The sequence below is a fragment of the Halteromyces radiatus genome (genome assembly GCF_025201355.1).
Source record: "Halteromyces radiatus strain CBS 162.75 chromosome Unknown BX664scaffold_13, whole genome shotgun sequence".
In the NCBI taxonomy this organism is placed as follows: Eukaryota; Fungi; Mucoromycota; class Mucoromycetes; order Mucorales; family Cunninghamellaceae; genus Halteromyces; species Halteromyces radiatus.
In genome coordinates this window covers 175,310-193,820 of record NW_026251699.1, presented here as the reverse complement: position 1 = coordinate 193,820, position 18,511 = coordinate 175,310, and the positions used below count along the sequence as shown (strand labels likewise).

Here is an 18,511-nt window from a genome sequence, read left to right as displayed (position 1 = left end):
TGAGCTGTTGTATAACTCTCTGAAGAGCACTTTTCTGGGATAAATTGAAGCATTTGTCACTAGTGGCAGATATGGATAGAAAATAGAACTTCAGCACTCTTTCCTCGAGTGAATAGGAGGAACTAAAATGGCCAATATCATCCAACACCGAGTCAAAGATTGAGCATGGTAAAGACGAGGAAGGAACTACAGGATAAAAAGAAGAAAAAACGGAGTTAGGTCGCATTCTTTTATGAAAAAAAAAAAAAAAGAATTGAATAGTTTATTACCTAAAGTCATAATAATATTACTTTATAATTAGCAGTCGTTATTAGAGGAATACATGGAATAGTAAAAGTAAACAAATAAGAAGAAGAAGAAAAAAAAAATGTTAAACGCGCTAGTGATAAATAAAGATGACTTGGCGGACTAAAATTAACTCGTGTGTGAGAAAAGAAAAAAAAAAAAAAAAAAGAGCGTTCGACACTTTTCCTTTTCTTCTTTTTTTAAAAGTATTCAACTTGACTTTTTATCTCTTTTTACTTTCTCTTCTTTATTCAATAACTATCAAGTAATATCATTAATGACACTTTTGGTAATATAATTATATAAAGTAAAACTGAAAACAAAACTGACTATTTTTTTTTCTATACATAGACACGACCAAGTCAATCGATAAAAAAATACAACCAACCATAAGTACTTTGCTCAATACAAAAAAACACATTTGAGTCAATGCGGTAAGGGAAAATAAAAAAAAAAAGATGAAAAATACTGATAAAAAAAGAATTCTTTTTATCTATCAGTCATAGTAATTATTACTTTCCTACTGATGATTTTGAAAGAACAAGTCGAATAATGTAACATCACCTGATGTCACACGAAATGGTTGGATTTTATGTATGGCAGATTTGTAACTGTGAAGTAGATATAGGAATTTGAAAATTTCTTTTTCTCTTTTTATATCTTCATGTCTTTTGGTTATCATCTTACTAGGAAACAAGCTTTTATCGTCCCTCAACATGGTCATCCACAAATGAATACCATCAGGAACAACATTAATGAAAAGACAGCAGCACTCGGATGACATTTTGGCATTATCTCGTCATGATCATCATTCTTGTGGAATTGAAATCAGCATCAACAAATCATCAACATACAAAGCATTATCATCAAGCACAGTCATCATACATTATCCCTCAGTCTCACTGAAGTAAGATCACTCTAGTATCATCATCATCATCATTCGCAAATAGCAGGGGAATGATTCAAAGTAGGATAGAAAAAAAAAATGAAAAGAGTGTTACAATAACTACATACGATCGTCTTTCTCATTCCATTTCTAATCTAGTTTTTTTTTTTTTTAGTCATTAGTGCCGTTACTATGGCCAATCAACATGATCAAGGTTATACATCATACCACTAATTGTGATGCTATCAATCAAAAGCGATGTAACTGAGGGTAGTTTTTTTTTTTTTTTTTTACACGCAAATCATTCAAATCTCATTACTATGATATCCTATTCCTTTCATTTCCTCTATACATTATTACAGACAATCACTATTATTAAAAGTAAGTTTAAAAATACAAGATAATTATTTTTTTTTCTATGATCAATTTAGATAACTAGGTGAATGACAAAGGTTGAAATGTAGGATACTGGATGGACATTGTTTTTTGGGATAGTGGTATAGCTAGATTAGACCTTATATTTATAGTATGTATGACTTTTGAAATAAAATTGAAGGGCTTTATTAGAATGAAACGATGTTCTTTTTTTTTATTTATTGAAAGCACAATCAAAATCATCTTCATCATTAATACTAATTCTTAGAGTGGCCTCTATGACATGGATGATGCCTTTTAAGATGATTATATTACGTTCAAACTGATGATAGTAATGACACTAAGAATACTATAGTAATAGAAGATCTTTAAAAACAACATCATTCTATTTCCATGATACAGTAACCACTTTAAGTCTAGTTTCCCATATATATTTGTATAAAGTGTAAATGAATTATCTTTTTTTTTATTATTATTATTAAGAGTAAGATTATTATCTATATAAATCAGCTAATTGAATCTGACTAATGGGGGCATGAATCACAAGTAGATGTTCATTATTGGGTATAAGATTGCCTATGAACAAGATATAATAAACTAGAAAACAACCAATGATGGCAACACCATCAAACACGTAAAAAGTCCATTCGGTGGTTGCTATGGGACCATCATAGCCCGTAGTGATGTCAACGACCCAATAGACAAAACGAATATACTGTAATACGATGGTCGTAAATAAACAAGCCATGACCTTTTTTTTAGCACAAGGTATCTCGACGAGTGTGAGGGATCTGATGTCCACCACTCGGTAATCAAATCTTGATTGGTGATACACATAAATTGACATCATCATAAACAAGGCAAAGAAAATCAATTGTATAGCGATGCCAATTAAAATGATGATCTGACCTATGGTTTGCATATCATCATGTTTTGCTTGTAATCCACCACCTATACCTTGAAGCAAGAAAGAAAGAATGTCACTAGAAAAAAAGAGTCGAGTTATAAATTTAGGAGAAAGGTAAAATGGATCAGATGGATGGGTAATAGATGATCCAATGTTTATTTGCTGATCTGTCTGTATGGCAATGATCTTCGCCAGAGTCTTGTAGTTGACAACTGCCAGGGCATTGGGAGCAAGAAGAAGAAAAAGATGCATCATGATGTATTTTACAAGGGTGGTTTGGTAAACACATGCTGTTCGAAATCCATACCCAATGGCTTCTGCTACTGCTGTACCAGGTAAAATGTATAACCATTTACCACACTTGCTCCGATGAATACGATAAACAAATGCTAATGTAATTACGGCAAACATGGCAATAAATAATTCTGGGACAATGTCAATAGGTTGATAATAAAAATAATCAATTGCTTCTTGATCTGATTCCATAGAGTATTTATGGGTTAAGAAAAAGAGAACGAGAAAGGAGTAAAAAAAAAAAAAAAAAACCAATCAATCACATGTACCTTTTCTTTTTTTTTTTTTTTTTGTAATGATTATACTTTTACAATGCCAAGAGACATAATAAAGGTAAGCGGACAATATTCTTTTTTTTTTTTTTTTCAAAGTTTCCCTGGTGATGTTGTATGTGTCTTCAATCCTATTTTGTGATCTGCCAAGAAAGTTCGGGGACTAATCAATAATTATAGGTATCTGAAATTGCCTGAAAATGTAAGCCCGATGACCATAAATTTTTATCTTTCTTATATCATCTTGTTTTCAAACATTGAATTAATCAATAGGGAAAATATAAATTAGGTAAAGAAATATACATCCTATTGGATGTATATTATTGGATTTCTCCAAAGAAGGATGATATCAATTGATTGGCAGAAGGCAGAAAAGAAGAGAGAGAGGAAATGAGAGAGATGGATGATCTTTTCATTCCCTGATAATATGTATTGATTGGGATCTGATATTGTTTTACTTTTTATTTGAATCAATGTTTTTTTTCTTTTCCTGTTGTTCCCAATATTACTAATGTTAAAAGTTACTTTTTTAGTATCACCGCGATAATTATCATCATACTATCATCATTGATGAAATTATATACTCCATTATCTATTCATCATGATACCATCGTCCATCATTATAACAACAGCCACTATAATGATTAACATCATTTTCTTAAAATTATCATCAGAAATAAATTCAGGCTCACTTTTTCTGTTCTTGGTGAACTTTTGAAACTGCGATGTCAAGGGCTTGCAATCCGAAAAAAAAAAAAAAATTGATTTTTCTTTCTGGCTCTTTTGCAAACTCAACATAATGACAAAGTACAAAAAAAAAAAATGGATTCCTTGTTGTCTTAGTTTATCTCGACTTGTTTGTACTCACTTTTATTTCTATGTTATTAATAGATCGCACGAATTGGAAGACCTTTCAGATGATGAAGCTTTATTTGAAGAACTAGAAAGGGATGATGATGATGCCATGGCCAAGATACGGGAACAACGTATTCGAGAAATCCAACAAGAGTAAGTCAAGTCAGATATGATTTATGCCACAACTCATCTTTTTTTTTTTTTGAATAGATTGGAACGACGTCAAGTGTTACAAGATAATCAACATGGGATCTATACTGAAATCGAAAAGGAAAAAGAATTCATGGACACTACAGTGAAAGAAAAGTATATGGTGGGGCACTTTTATCATAAGGATTTCCGACGTTGTAAGATTATGGACTCTCATTTGGAACAATTAGCAGAAAAATTCCCTGATACCCGGTTTGTCAAGATTAGTGTGGAAAATGCTCCTTTCTTGGTGGAAAAATTACAGGTTCGCGTGTTGCCTTGTGTCATGGGTTGGGTGGATGGTTTTATCAAAACAAAGTAAGTCTCTTTTTTACTTTCTCTCCCCCTTTTTTGTTGTTGTTTAAAAAAATAAAATAACCATATTTTGTTATGATTTTATAGGTTGGTAGGATTTGATGAACTAGGCAATACAGATGATTTTAGCACCAATATGTTACAAGTACAACTAGTGAATGCAGGTAAATATAATTAAAAAAAGAAAAGTTAAAAGGGATGGCTTTAGAGATTAATATCATGTTATTAGGTGTGATTCGGAAGAAGGAACAAACTACCATACAACAAAAGAAATCCATTTTCCAAAAAGTGGATAGTGATGATGAAGATTATGACGACTGATAGTATTCCCCATGAGTTACTTTTTTTTTTTTATCTCTGTTTGACAACAACAACAATATATATATATATACAACATACCCATCCATTCTATTTTTTTTATTGTGTTTAGTTTTAGTATTGTAATGTTGAAATAAAAACAAATTATTTTAGAGTGTATGGATGTCGATAATAATGATAGTTTAAGTTTTTGTAGCCATTGTGAGAATAGATGCCGCAGAAGAATGATTATCCATTTGTTGCTGTTGAATTGCTTCAGAACGTGTCATCCTTCCACGGAACAAAAGACTTAATATCATCATAACTCCTGCTGTTGCGGCTTGAAAGACAAGTGCGTTAAACATATTCCTTGGGGGAAACGCTTGATCACTTGCACGTAAGCTATCCATGATGAGAACAAAAACAAAGCCAAAGATCTGAGATCCTTGCCAAAGAAGGGAATTGCTAGAAGCCTCAGCAACAGGATAAGAAGCTTCACAGTAGAAAAAAAAAAAAAAGAAATGAATTGAGGTTGAAGTGTACCATATGATATGTCTGTAATATAGCTTACTTTCACTACCCAATTCAACCACCACTGGTACAAGGAACGATAGAAAGAATTGATTCAAACAAGTGACAAATAATACTGATGCAAATGCGTCACGTTGAACTAAAAAAAAAAAAAAAAAAAAAAAAAAAAAAAGACAAGATGAATGACAATGAAAAATATAATAGTTTTATGCGTCGCTTTTCTTTACTCATGAATACAAAACCAAGATCAGTAATAAGAACCATTGGTGCAATCAATTTTAGAAATAATATATGTTGTTTTGTCTTATCCAAGACAGGTCCAGCCACGGCTGATCATCATAATTTAAATTAAAAAAAAAAAAAAGTGAATATATAACAAGATCTTTCATGATGAACACTTACCACAACCTAAAGTACCAGCAAAAAAGGCCACAGCATTTAATTGACCTGCTTGTGCATCAGTATATCCAAAGGGGGAAATGATTTGAGTAAAAACTGTACTAAATGCAACCGATAGACCAACATTTAGTCCATGAATAAGAAATAGTAGCCAAAAATCAATATTCTTGCAAAGTAATTTTAATCCTTGAAAAAAGGATGGTTTCTGATGAAAGGTCTCTTTATCATCTCCTGACATTTTCAAAGTAGGTGGTGTTGGTGGTTTGGCTGGCATAAATACTAATGGAATTGTCGATCCTCCTGCTATTAATGCTATAATCAATGTCTTGATTTTTTTTTTTTTGATAAAATGAAAATGAAAAGCATACATGATATGAATAATCAAAGATTAATAATTGATCATCAGAGAATTGTTGTTTCCTTTGAATACGTGTTAAAAAAAAAAAAAGAGAATTTACTTACATTCATTGGTATATGATTCACTTGTTTGACAATATTGGGAATCATAAATAATCCTAAAATAGCGCCAAGATTTACAGCTATATAATAAAATAGAAACTTAATAGATCTGGGATAATATATATATATATATTTTGAATTCTTACCAATACACATGCCAGCAGTTGCTCGCCTATTTTCTGTGAACCATGTAGAAACGAACTAATAATAAATGAATTTTTGTCAATCATATATAAAGAATAATAATCATCTAATGTATATTTACCATGGTCATAATATTCAGTGATAAAGGATCTGAAATGGCACCAATAGTTTGACCCACCATGGCCAAAGCGAAAGATGGGGGTTGAAGAATGACAGCCACATACCGTAAAGTGGCTCCAACGCTAATAAAACAACCAGCTATTATTAACTTTATATAAAAACGATAAAAATGAAATTGAGTTCAATAGATCTCTCCTGTTCCCCTCCTTTTTTTTTTTTTTTTTGATCCATCTCTACCCTTCCCCTGTATACTTTACCGATGGTTTGACACCCAATTTTTCAAAAATCCAACCAGTGAAAAAACTAATGATCACATAAACCAACCCTTGTATATTGGCCAACCAATTGACAGCAGAGAGTGAAACATGAAAAAATTCTGAAGTGATAGTAGGTACCACACTAAACGTAAATTGAAAGACTTGCACAGATGTTCTTAACAATACCAAGAAGAATAATACCATCCATGCTTGTGGATATGTTCTAGGCACATGACATGAACCCTTTTCAACTTGATCTTGTTCCATTTTGCCCTCGTTTTCCACAATCGTACATCCTACAGATTCAATACTATCTTGTGTGCTTTTCGAAAAAAAGGATTCAGACGTCTTCATGGTGGTCAAAGTATTTGGATCGTTTCTAGGTAATTCATTTCGTGGCATGATTGACAACAGTTGGATGAGTGTTTACAATCCTATAAAAAAAAATAAAAAAAAATAAAAAAAAATAAAATAAAAAAAAAAAAGCTAAAGAAAGGAGACCTTTTGAAATTCTGCATTTTCTTTTTTTTTTTTTTTGTTGTATGTCTGCAAACTCGAAAATTCTGTACAAGTCCTGAAGGAGAGAGAGAGAGAGACAGAAAGGAGGATCTACCTGTCATCTTCCAAATGTCTCTTTTTTTGTTGTTTTAGTTTCAATTAAAATAAATAGCTTATATAAAAAAACCAATTTTTTTTTCTTGGAACTAAAAATCATGCAATAACATTATCTTATCATTTATGCCACAAGATCAAAATGACAATTTATCGTTAGTGTATCAAACAGTAAAAATATGCAGTCTAGTCGCACTATTGTAACGATAATGAATCATCCATGTCGTCAAATAAAAAGAATAACAAGTATATTATGAAATATGTAAAATAAATATAAATAGATAGATCTACTTTTTTCTTTTTTTTTTTTGTCATGGTACAAAAAAAAAAAAAAACATTCATCTTTTTTTTTTATTGAGATTTCTTTTTAATATCGCTACTACTACTACTACGACTACCCCAAGTGGCCAACCAAACAGTACTAAAGACCAAGAAACCGATAATCATACTTCCAACCGATGTATAGTAAGGATAAGCAGCCACCAAGAAACGAGGATATTCATTGTGACGGAAAGGACGAATGGCCACAACATCTTCAGCCAAAAGATAAGTCCAACCAGGTCGTTTGTAATTGACTTTAAAAGTGAATACACCATATACATCAGGAAGAGTTAGATGAGATATAAAACGTCCATAATGATGTTGCGTTGTTGCTGGAGTTTCATCCTTCAATGTAGTGCGAATATAAGGGTCAAGCATGATCACTTCCAATTGAATATCGTCCGAATGGAAAGGAACCCAATGATCATCCTTATATTCCGCCACTTCCAATACATAGACAATATTATCCTTAATGCGATACCATTCCAATTGTTCTGTGCTGTTTTCCTTATGATGGCGATGATCTACTACTTTCAAAACACCCTTTTCTTGGAATGTCCATTTTGTTAATTCCTTGATAAATCCTTCATTGCCTTGTAATTTTGCTGATTCAAATCTAAACCAATACAAACAAAAAAAAAAAAAATGAATAAATTTAACTATTGGCCAGTCATATATATATATATATATATATATATTTTACCCTTTAACATCCCCAGTCCAAAATTCATCAGAAAAAAAATCTAAAGAACCAGAAAAAGTAACTCGACTGGATTGACGAGTTTGCATAGCAGCAATCAAATCTACCTTGTTGTGATCCTTTTCATTGTATACTTCACCACTGACAGCATTCTTTTCACTTGTCAAGATTCGATTTAGTAAAGGTAATTTGCCAGGAAGTAAACCAATACCACGATAAAGAAGACCAGAAGAAATAATGGAAGTATCAATAATAGGTGTAGGTGCAATGATTTGTTCAGTAACCACAATATTATCATGTTTATCTTGAGCATCCTTATCCAATACACGCGTTCCCTTGGGGTCGAACTCAATGTCAAATTCATTGGCTAAATCACGTACTGTACTACTAGCTTGTTCGTCCACTGCTACCAATAAATTACCACCTTGCTTGACAAAGTTTATCAATGCTACATTGTTCAAACCAGTATGTTGAGCCAATTCTAATAAGAAAAAAAAATATATTTAATACTTGTATTATTAAAAATGATGAATATATATTTACCATTAGTTCTAGGAGCAAAGTGAATAATATGATTATAACTTGATTCTCCAAAGACATGAAGAGTTACAGTTGGGTCACTAGCTTTCTTGAAATCCAATTGATATTTTCGATCTATTTTTTTTTTTTAAAATAAAAAAGTCAATAAAGAAAAAAACCTTTGTCAAATAAAAACTAATTACCTTGTAATGATTTCCAGAAACGCGAATAAGAAGATTGGTTCTCAAGGTCATCTAAAAGTACAAGTACACGAGACCCCGTTGAGGATGTTGCTACAGTTGTTGCAATGAGTGTATTCAAGAGGACAAAAGCTATTAATATCACACTTTTCATCCTTTAGATAAATAATAAGGGGATAAGAAAGGTTTGAAAAGGTAAGAAATAAAAAAAAAAAAAAAAAGTTGAGTATGAAATTGACGTGGCAATCAAGCTAATGGTCTTTTGGTTTAACATTTTTCTCTTCACACTCCGGCTATTTTTTTATTTTCTTTTCTTTGTTTTCTCACAATTTTCGTACTCGTTGATAACCTCACAGTATTTTGGGTCAAGTGGATTTGTTCATGTCATTATAACCATGATACTAATACGATTACTACTATTACTTTTTGATTGACTACGATTTGTCGTAAGTAGAAAAAAAAAAAAAAGAAAAGGATTGACTGCTAGTGGTTTGTTTGTTTGATTTGATATCAAAGTAGAAAGAGTATATTTTATAGGAAGAACTCACTCTATTTATTTCTTTTTTTTTCCTGTCCATTACTTTTTTAGTTTCCCTATTGAAACAAACAAAATAAAACAGGAATGGATCGTTTTATGGAAGAACAAGAAAAGGACGCTCTTGCTGAGGTGAATACATTGGTAGCAGAACATCAAGATGAACTTGAAAGAATGTCATTAGCATATGAACGGAAAATCAATGAGTTAAAGGTATAGACCCTTTTTTTTCTTTTTGTAATAAATTCTTATATATTTATATAATATATATAGATGGAACTACAAGTTGCCGAGAATAGAGCACAACAGCAACAATCAACATTGACGGAACAATATCAAAAACTTAAATTGGATTATGATATATTATCTCAACAGCATCAGGAACAATGTCAAAATCGGCTTGCTCAAATGAGCATGGATTATGATACACAAAAACAACAAATCAATGCCTTACGGAATCAAATTCAAGAACTTCAAACTCATCTTGGATGGAAGGATGCAACAGTCTTATTGACACCATCTTTATCCGAAAATAATGACGACAATCATCATCATCAACTACCCTCTCCTGTTTCAGCATCAACGTCATTACCAACACAAACTACTGACAATAATGATCATTCTGCTCTCGAACAAAGTAATATTCAAACAAAATACACTGATGTCCAATTGCAATCGAAGGCTATTCAACAACAACTGTTATCAAGTAACGACGTTTTAGCCCAACAACACAAAAAGGAATTAGAGTTTCTACATAACCAGTATCAACAAGCAGTGGATATCAAGGATCAAGAATTGGAAGCATATTCATATCGTGTGACAGGTCTGATTGTCAATCGACAGAAAGATTTGGAATCTTGTCGTGTCAAAGCCGATGATCGCATTCATGCATTGGAACATCAAATTGAAGGTTATCAGGTAAAAGAAAAGAAAAAAAAATATCTTATTATTTTTCTTTTATAACTCATCAATTTTTTTTATTTTTATTTTCTTGTAGGAAATCATTCGAAGTGACAATGAAGAAATAACGGCACTACGATCTCAACTGGATGTATTGGAGCAACAAATGAATCAAGGTGGATAGACTATTACAGCAAAAAAAAAAAAAATCACATTGACTCAAGGAAGAGAGTGGAATGAGGAATGAATAGAATCAAGTGTTGATTCTATAATATTATATAGTTTAGATATCCATACTATTATCATCCCTTTTGTTATCATCGTATCATACAAAATAAAAAAAAAATTATATCTTACATAGATGATTTTATGTGTATATGATGAACCTCTTTTTTTTTATAAATATATTATTAATATATCTCAGAATAACAGGAGGGGGGGGGGAACTACAATTATTACGTTGTTAGAGATGAATATAGAATGCGATTTCGTAAGAAGAAGCCATATCGGGTAAATGACGTTTTTTCCAAATCCATCCACAAAAGGAAAATGACATCTTCATCATGCAGATCTTCCTAAATATCCTGTCATATCATTTGTTTTCATGTCAAAAAAAAAATGAAAAAATCATTATTTACTATTATTTGTTATTACTATGATCATTATTATCATCATTATCATCCATTCATGATTAGCTTGTATCTTATATATATATACATCACAGTAAATAATGGAGAAAACTGATCTTGAAACTTTTCAAATGACAAGAGTATTAAGGATCTCCGCTTGGAACCCTGAGTTCCTAACAATGATTTAATTTCTGGAAAAAAAAATTGCATGGCCATGAAAATGATATAAAAAGGGAGATCAAATCCCAACTTTTTAAACTTATAAATCAAAATCTTCTTTTTTTTAAAAAAAAAAAAAAATATATATAATCTGAAATGTCTGCCGAAAATTTACCTCCTATGAAATATGTCAAGTTTGGAAACACTGGTCTACGTGTGTCACAAATCTGTCTTGGTTGTATGAGCTTTGGTACACCTGAGTGGGATCAATGGGTGTTGGATGAAAAGGAATCCATCCATATGATTCGTAAAGCATATGAAGCTGGTATCAATTTCTTCGACACTGCCAATATTTATTCTGCTGGTGAAAGTGAACGTGTCTTGGGTAAAGCTATCAAGGAATTGAACATGCCTCGTGGTCGAATTGTCGTTGCTACTAAGGTCTTTGGTCATGTCGGTAAAAACGGTGGCGAGTACAATCCCATCCCCTATGATGATCCTGATGCTGTTAATCAATTTGGTCTTTCAAGAAAACATATCTTCGATGCTGTAGAAGCTTCTTTGAAACGTTTGCAATTGGATTATATTGATTTGGTAATATATATATATATTCTTTTTTTTTTATTTTATTTTTTAATCCTCACTTTTTTTTTTTTAGTATCAAATCCATCGACCTGATCCTAATACTCCTTGGGAAGAAACAATGGAAGCTTTAAATGATCTTGTACGATCTGGAAAAGTACGTTATATTGGTGCATCAAGTATGAAGGCTTATGAATTCCAAAAGGCCAACACCATTGCTGAAAAGAACGGATGGACCAAATTTATCTCTATGCAAAACTTGTACAATCTTTTGTATCGTGAAGAAGAAAGAGAAATGATTCCTTATTGTCTGGATGCTAAGATTGCTGGTATGCCTTATTCTCCTTTAGCTGGTGGTTATCTTACTGGTAAGAACCGTAACACGGCTCGTAGTGATCAAGCTTCTTACATATCCAAACTATCCAAGTTGTTTGGCAGAACTGATGATGATGATGCTATTATTGATCAAGTGATTGCCATTGCTGAAAAACGTGGAGTCTCTCCTGCTCAAGTAAGTAACAAAGAGAGAAGAAAAGAAAAAAAAAGAAAAGAGAAAAGAAAAGAAAAAAAATGAATGATTTTCTGATGAATGATTTTTTCATATTATAGATCGCATTGGCATGGAATTTGAGTAAACCATTTGTTACTTCTCCTATCCTTGGATTCAGTAAGGAAAAATATCTTTATGAAGCCATCCATGCATTGGAAATCAAGTTAACTGATGAAGAAATTCAACAATTGGAATCTGCTTACGCTCCTCGTGTTAGTCTAGTTTAAATATTACTTTTTTTTTTCTTGATATTTATTCTAATTTTTTTTAGTTAATAATAAACATTCTAAAGAGTTCCTTAAAATCAAAAAGTTGTATAGGTTGTTGGTGATCGATAACTTCTTTTCTTTTCTTTTTTTTTTTTTTTTTTTTTTTGCTTGGTCATTTGAAACAATCCTCAGTGATGAACACCATTGTTTGAACTACATACGTACTAACAGATAGACTGCCAAGGATGACGAAAAAATCTACAATGATAATATTGATATGTATAAATCCTTATGATGTTGCAGTAATAGTAGATGTAAAAAAAAAAAAAAAAAAAGAATAATTATGTTTTTCACGCAAAATGGTTTACCATCAAAAAATTTCAGCGAATCATGCCTAATTTACCTGAACACCTTAAATATTTTACTCTTCATACATTTGATAGGCAATAAATAGATTTAGTAATGGATTTCGTCAGGTGCAACCATAAAAGGAAAGTGACATCCTCATCCCTCATAATTGATTTTCTCCGTTCTAGATATCCTATCATATTTTTTCTTTTCCTTTTTTTTTTTTTTTATTTTCACTTCATAATTGAAGAATCATCATGGTTATTATTACGATTATCATCATTGTCATCCATCCATCCATTCCTTCATCAAATTGGTATTAACTTGTAATTAAATGTTCTCTAATATTTTGGAGCAAGTGATCTTGAAACTTTTCAAATGAACAAGAGTTCTAAACATCTCCGTTTGGAACCCTGAGGTAACACTTAAATCCCTAAGCATGAAAATCATATAAAAAATGGAGATCTAATTCAAAATAATAAATCAAATTTTCTTTATTGAATTCTTTTTCTTTTCTTTTTTTTTTTTCTAAAAAATAATCATTATTGAAATGTCTATCGAAAAGTTGCCTCCTATGAAATATGTCAAGTTTGGAAACACTGGTCTACGTGTATCACAAATCTGTCTTGGTTGTCTAGGCTTTGGTACACCTGATTGGGATCAATGGGTCCTAAACGAAAAGGATTCCATCAATATGATTCGTAAAGCATATGAAGCTGGTATCAATTTTTTTGATACTGCCGATGTTTATTCTGCTGGTGAAAGTGAACGTGTCTTGGGTAAAGCCATCAAGCAATTGAACATGCCTCGCGGTCGAATCGCGGTTGCTACTAAGCTTTTCTTTAATACAAAGGATGGCAACTTCAATCCCGCTCCTTATGATGATCCTGATGCTGTTAATCAATTTGGTCTTTCAAGAAAATATATCTTTGATTCTGTAGAAGCTTCTTTGAAACGTTTGCAATTGGATTATATTGATTTGGTAATTACAATATATATATATATATATATATATATATATATATTCTTTTTTTATTATTTATTTTTTCATCTTTTTTTTTTTTTTTTTTAGTACCAAATCCATCGACCTGATCCTAATACTCCTTGGGAAGAAACAATGGAAGCTTTAAATGATCTTGTACGATCTGGAAAAGTACGTTACATTGGTGCATCAAGTATGAAGGCTTATGAATTCCAAAAAGCCAACGCCATTGCTGAAAAGAATGGATGGACCAAATTTGTCTCTATGCAAAATTTGTACAATCTTTTGTATCGTGAAGAAGAAAGAGAAATGATTCCTTATTGTCTGGATGCTAAGATTGCTGGTATGCCTTATTCTCCTTTAGCTGGTGGTTATCTTACTGGTAAGAACCGTAACACGGCTCGTAGTGATCAAGCTTCTTACATATCCAAACTATCCAAGTTGTTTGGCAAAACTGATGATGATGATGCTATTATTGATCAAGTGATTGCCATTGCTGAAAAACGTGGAGTCTCTCCTGCTCAAGTAAGTCATAAAAAAAAAAGAAAGGAAAAGAATGATTTTTCTAATGAATAATTCTGCATATTATAGATTGCTTTGGCATGGAATTTGAGTAAACCATTTGTTACTTCTCCTATTCTTGGATTCAGTAAGGAAAAATATCTTTATGAAGCCATCCATGCATTGGAAATCAAGTTAACTGATGAAGAAGTTCAACAATTGGAATCCGCTTATACTCCTCGTTATAGTCTAGTTTGAATGTTACTTTTCTTGATATTTATTGTATTTTTTTAGTGATAATAAACATTCTAATACTCTATCAGAGTTCCTTAAAATCAAAAAGTTGTATAGGTTGTTGATAGTCGATTAATTCTTTTTTTTTTTTTGTTTGGTCATTTGAAACAATCCTCAGTGATGGACATCATTGTTTGAATTATGTACTAACAGATAGACTTTCAGGGATGATGAAAAAATATACTACAATAGGTACTGAGATAACGCATATTTTATAACGCCTAAACGCATACAACATCAATAAAAAATACAGTATGATAATATTGAAACGTATAAATCCTTATGATGTTGCTGTAATTGTAAACTAGATGAAAGAGAGTTATTTTTTCACGCAAAATGATTTATCATCATGTTCAAAAAAATTTTAGTGAGATTTACTTGAACATCATAAATATTTTACGTATTTGATAATATAACCAGTAATGGATAGATATAGTAATGGATTTCGTCAGGTGCAACCATAAAAGGAAAATGATATCCTCATCACCCATATTCATTTCTCCGTTCTAGATATCCTACCGTATTTTTTTTTTTTTATATTCACTCCAAAACTGAAAAACATCATCATTAATATTATCATTATCATCCCATTCATGATAGTATTAATGTGTATCCAATCTTTAAATGTATTATCATGTTATGTGGAGAGAAAAAAAAAAAAAAAAACTGATCTTAGAAACTTTTCAAATAACAGGAGTTGTCAAAGATCTCCGCTTGGACTCAGGACCCCTAACAACGCGCTCCTAAAAAAAAAAATGCATGACAATGAAAATCATATAAAAGGGAGATCAAATCCCAAACTTTTTTAAAAATCAAATCTTTCTTCTTTTTTTTTTTTAAAAAAAATAAATAAATAAATAAATAACTAAAATGTCTGCCGAAAACTTGCCTCCTATGAAATATGTTAAATTTGGAAACACTGGTCTACGTGTGTCACAAATTTGTCTTGGTTGTATGAGCTTTGGTTCATCTGATTGGTTTAATTGGGTGTTGGATGAAAAAGAATCCATCGACATGATCCGTAAAGCATATGAAGCTGGTATCAATTTCTTTGATACTGCCAATGTTTATTCTGCTGGTGAAAGTGAACGTGTCTTGGGTAAAGCTATCAAGGAATTGAACATGCCTCGTGGTCGAATCGTGGTTGCCACCAAGGTCTTTTGTCATGTTCCCGAAAAATTACCCGCACCTCTCGTCCCCACGCCTTATGATAAATCTGATGCTGTTAATCAATTTGGTCTTTCAAGAAAACATATTTTTGATTCTGTAGAAGCTTCTTTGAAACGTTTGCAATTGGATTATATTGATTTGGTAATATATATATAGATTCTTTTTTTTTTTTATTTTTTCATCATCCTCACTCTTTTTTCTTTTCTTTTTTTTTTTTAGTATCAAATTCATCGAGCTGATCCTAATACTCCTTGGGAAGAAACAATGGAAGCTTTAAATGATCTTGTACGATCTGGAAAAGTACGTTATATTGGTGCATCAAGTATGAAAGCTTATGAATTCCAAAAAGCCAACACCGTTGCTGAAAAGAATGGATGGACCAAATTCATCTCTATGCAAAACTTGTACAATCTTTTATATCGTGAAGAAGAAAGAGAAATGATTCCTTATTGTCTGGATGCTAATATCGCTGGCATCCCTTATTGTCCCTTAGCTGGTGGTTATCTTACTGGTAAAAACCGTAACACAAAGCGCAGTGACCATGCTGTTGAGTTACTCTCGAGATACGTCAAGACCACCAGTAAAGATGATAATGAAGTTATTATTGATCAAGTGATTGCCATTGCTGAAAAACGTGGAGTCTCTCCTGCTCAAGTAAATCATAAAAAAAAAAAAAAAAGGAAAAGAAAAGAATGGTTTTTTCTAATGAATGATTTTTGCATATTATAGATTGCTTTGGCATGGAATTTAAGTAAACCATTTGTTACTTCCCCTATCCTCGGGTTTAGCAAAGAAAAATACCTTTATGAAGCCATTCATGCATTGGAAATCAAGTTGACTGATGAAGAAATTCAACAATTGGAGTCTGCTTATGTCCCTCGTTATAGTCAAGTTTAAATATGACATTACTTTCGTTTTTTTTTTTTAAAAAAAAAAATAATAAAGTGATAACAATAAACCATATATGATTTGTGTGAAGGATGATTCAATTTTTTCTTTTTTATCATGATATATTTCTTTGTTATTAATATGATTTTCCATATTTATTATTGTCAATTCCATTGTTGATCATTATCAATGAATCTAACTTTTCCAAGAAATGAAACCAGTTTGTACTACTGGATGTGGGTTACAATGAAAAGATCGGTGTTTATATGTTCAATTTCAGTCATTCAGGTTCAAGAAAAAAAAAAAAAAAAAAAAAAACAAATCCTCCCCTTCTCCTTTTCTTTTTTTCTTCTTTTCATTAAGTTTCATTCTTTTATGTTTTTATCTCGGTTTACGTCTTCTCTACCAAGACAAAGAACAACATTCTCTTTTACAACATGTCATGATTGTCTTCAACGACCAAGTCGATATCAACAACGTCTTACTACTTTTAGGATACAAACATTCCATTCCTCACGTCCTCAACCTAGCCCTATCCTTCCACTTCCAGCCATTCTTCTTGGTTTGTTAAAGTCGGGTAAATTGGTCAGTTTTGTATCATTATCTTCAAAAACATCTTTGACATTATTACCACACACTTTTCGTCGAGATAAGGGAAAACTTGTTGGCAAGATATTAGCTGGGATTCCACTTTTCGGTTTGACTTTATTATTAGCAGTAGGATTAGATCAGGTAAAAAATAGAGGAATGAGATATTGAAATATACTTATTTTTATTTCATGTATGTATAGGCTCCTAATACTTCAAGATTACGATTCATCTATTTGACAGAAGAAGAGGAACAAGAGGAAGTAGAAAAGGCGATAAAGGAATTGATGACACCTCACATGGCGTTAGTGGCATCTCGAGAAAGTCAACCAGTCTTATGGCTTCAAACCATTGTTGATAACCTTTCCAAAGTAGCGAGTGATGATATTCGAGACCCTGTGCGTCAATACAACCATTTAGAAATAGCAGCAAAGGATGAGGCATTGAAAAAGTATGAAGTGAATCTGATATGTGATGGTAATACTCTCAATGCAATGTGTGCTGGACGCTATATTGTTGTATATGATTTGATGATGCAAGCGATGGAATACGATGAAACCAAGATGGCGGTCATTCTTAGTCATGAAATGGCCCATTCTGTGCAACGACATTTTGTGGAAACACATGGCTTTGCTTCCCTATTACTGATGCTTGGTGATATCACACGTGGCGTATTTTGGATGGTGACTGAATCTTTTGGACCCTATGTGAATCAAAAGATCAATGAAGCCATCACAGCTTTCATTGCTTTGGAATCTGAAAATACATACAATAGACAATTGGAACGTGAAGCTGATTTGGTAGGATTGAAGTTTTTGGCTAAAGCTGGTTATGATCCTCGTGTCGCTATAGAAGTATGGACAAGAATGGCGGAAATAGAAGAAAGAGTCAAGGAATTACAAGAAGATGATATCAAAGCGTTAGAAAAACAACAATCGTCAATACAAGGACAAAACTCTGTAGGTGCTATGATGGAAAATTTGATTAATCTATGGTTTGGTTCAAGTCATCCTCCAAGTCAGGAACGTGTGGAATATATGCAGGAACATATGGATGAAGCTGTGGCCTTGTATGAAGATACCCTACGACTCAATGGAAAACCTGATCATTTTGATTGGAATCCTTATTCAACTGAAGAAGAAAAAACGACAAAGAATAGTTATTTTTGGGATTTATGGTCTTCTTTTATCCATTCAATAAAAAATTAATTTTTTTTTTTTATTCTCGTGATCACTTTTC

The 18,511-nt window shown here is 32.0% G+C and overlaps 9 protein-coding genes across 9 annotated transcripts; 6 read left to right on the top strand and 3 right to left on the bottom strand.

Moving 5' to 3' along the window:
- Nucleotides 1-1,985: 1,985 nt before the first annotated feature.
- Nucleotides 1,986-2,989, bottom strand: BX664DRAFT_344475 (RTA1 like protein-domain-containing protein). The gene has a single exon (XM_051547473.1). It carries the CDS (start codon nt 2,937-2,939, stop codon nt 2,040-2,042), a length of 900 nt encoding a protein of 299 aa, XP_051395722.1. The 5' UTR covers nt 2,940-2,989; the 3' UTR covers nt 1,986-2,039.
- Nucleotides 2,990-3,811: 822 nt separating this feature from the next.
- On the top strand, nt 3,812-4,869 carry BX664DRAFT_362894 (thioredoxin-like protein). The gene is made up of 4 exons (XM_051548344.1): nt 3,812-4,027; nt 4,085-4,381; nt 4,466-4,542; nt 4,608-4,869. The coding sequence occupies exons 1-4, from the start codon at nt 3,819-3,821 to the stop codon at nt 4,697-4,699; spliced, it is 675 nt and encodes a 224-aa protein (XP_051395721.1). The 5' UTR covers nt 3,812-3,818; the 3' UTR covers nt 4,700-4,869.
- Nucleotides 4,861-7,023, bottom strand: BX664DRAFT_362893 (major facilitator superfamily domain-containing protein). Its single transcript, XM_051548343.1, has 8 exons — nt 6,586-7,023; nt 6,330-6,476; nt 6,211-6,265; nt 6,068-6,144; nt 5,609-5,930; nt 5,434-5,535; nt 5,247-5,345; nt 4,861-5,168 (listed from the first exon to the last, which is right to left on the bottom strand). Exons 1-8 carry the CDS (start codon nt 6,985-6,987, stop codon nt 4,879-4,881), a joined length of 1,494 nt encoding a protein of 497 aa, XP_051395720.1. The 5' UTR covers nt 6,988-7,023; the 3' UTR covers nt 4,861-4,878.
- A 479-nt stretch (nt 7,024-7,502) lies between these two features.
- On the bottom strand, nt 7,503-9,122 carry BX664DRAFT_304567 (Dolichyl-diphosphooligosaccharide--protein glycosyltransferase subunit WBP1). Its single transcript, XM_051542520.1, has 4 exons — nt 8,941-9,122; nt 8,762-8,872; nt 8,222-8,699; nt 7,503-8,134 (listed from the first exon to the last, which is right to left on the bottom strand). The coding sequence occupies exons 1-4, from the start codon at nt 9,089-9,091 to the stop codon at nt 7,549-7,551; spliced, it is 1,326 nt and encodes a 441-aa protein (XP_051395719.1). The 5' UTR covers nt 9,092-9,122; the 3' UTR covers nt 7,503-7,548.
- A 142-nt stretch (nt 9,123-9,264) lies between these two features.
- BX664DRAFT_344469 (uncharacterized protein) lies at nt 9,265-10,717 on the top strand. The gene is made up of 3 exons (XM_051547472.1): nt 9,265-9,383; nt 9,527-10,390; nt 10,470-10,717. The coding sequence occupies exons 2-3, from the start codon at nt 9,746-9,748 to the stop codon at nt 10,554-10,556; spliced, it is 732 nt and encodes a 243-aa protein (XP_051395718.1). The 5' UTR covers nt 9,265-9,383; nt 9,527-9,745; the 3' UTR covers nt 10,557-10,717.
- Nucleotides 10,718-11,197: 480 nt separating this feature from the next.
- BX664DRAFT_369758 (NADP-dependent oxidoreductase domain-containing protein) lies at nt 11,198-12,519 on the top strand (the record flags this gene model as incomplete). Its single annotated transcript, XM_051548623.1, has 3 exons — nt 11,198-11,754; nt 11,819-12,253; nt 12,352-12,519. The coding sequence occupies exons 1-3, from the start codon at nt 11,317-11,319 to the stop codon at nt 12,517-12,519; spliced, it is 1,041 nt and encodes a 346-aa protein (XP_051395717.1). The 5' UTR covers nt 11,198-11,316.
- Nucleotides 12,520-13,399: 880 nt separating this feature from the next.
- On the top strand, nt 13,400-14,590 carry BX664DRAFT_369756 (NADP-dependent oxidoreductase domain-containing protein; the record flags this gene model as incomplete). Its single annotated transcript, XM_051548622.1, has 3 exons — nt 13,400-13,831; nt 13,922-14,356; nt 14,423-14,590. The coding sequence occupies 3 exons, from the start codon at nt 13,400-13,402 to the stop codon at nt 14,588-14,590; spliced, it is 1,035 nt and encodes a 344-aa protein (XP_051395716.1).
- Nucleotides 14,591-15,496: 906 nt separating this feature from the next.
- On the top strand, nt 15,497-16,693 carry BX664DRAFT_369755 (NADP-dependent oxidoreductase domain-containing protein; the record flags this gene model as incomplete). Its single annotated transcript, XM_051548621.1, has 3 exons — nt 15,497-15,937; nt 16,016-16,450; nt 16,526-16,693. The coding sequence occupies 3 exons, from the start codon at nt 15,497-15,499 to the stop codon at nt 16,691-16,693; spliced, it is 1,044 nt and encodes a 347-aa protein (XP_051395715.1).
- Nucleotides 16,694-17,013: 320 nt separating this feature from the next.
- On the top strand, nt 17,014-18,499 carry BX664DRAFT_304564 (peptidase family M48-domain-containing protein). The gene is made up of 2 exons (XM_051542519.1): nt 17,014-17,416; nt 17,476-18,499. The coding sequence occupies exons 1-2, from the start codon at nt 17,060-17,062 to the stop codon at nt 18,478-18,480; spliced, it is 1,362 nt and encodes a 453-aa protein (XP_051395714.1). The 5' UTR covers nt 17,014-17,059; the 3' UTR covers nt 18,481-18,499.
- The last annotated feature ends 12 nt before the right edge of the window (nt 18,500-18,511 follow it).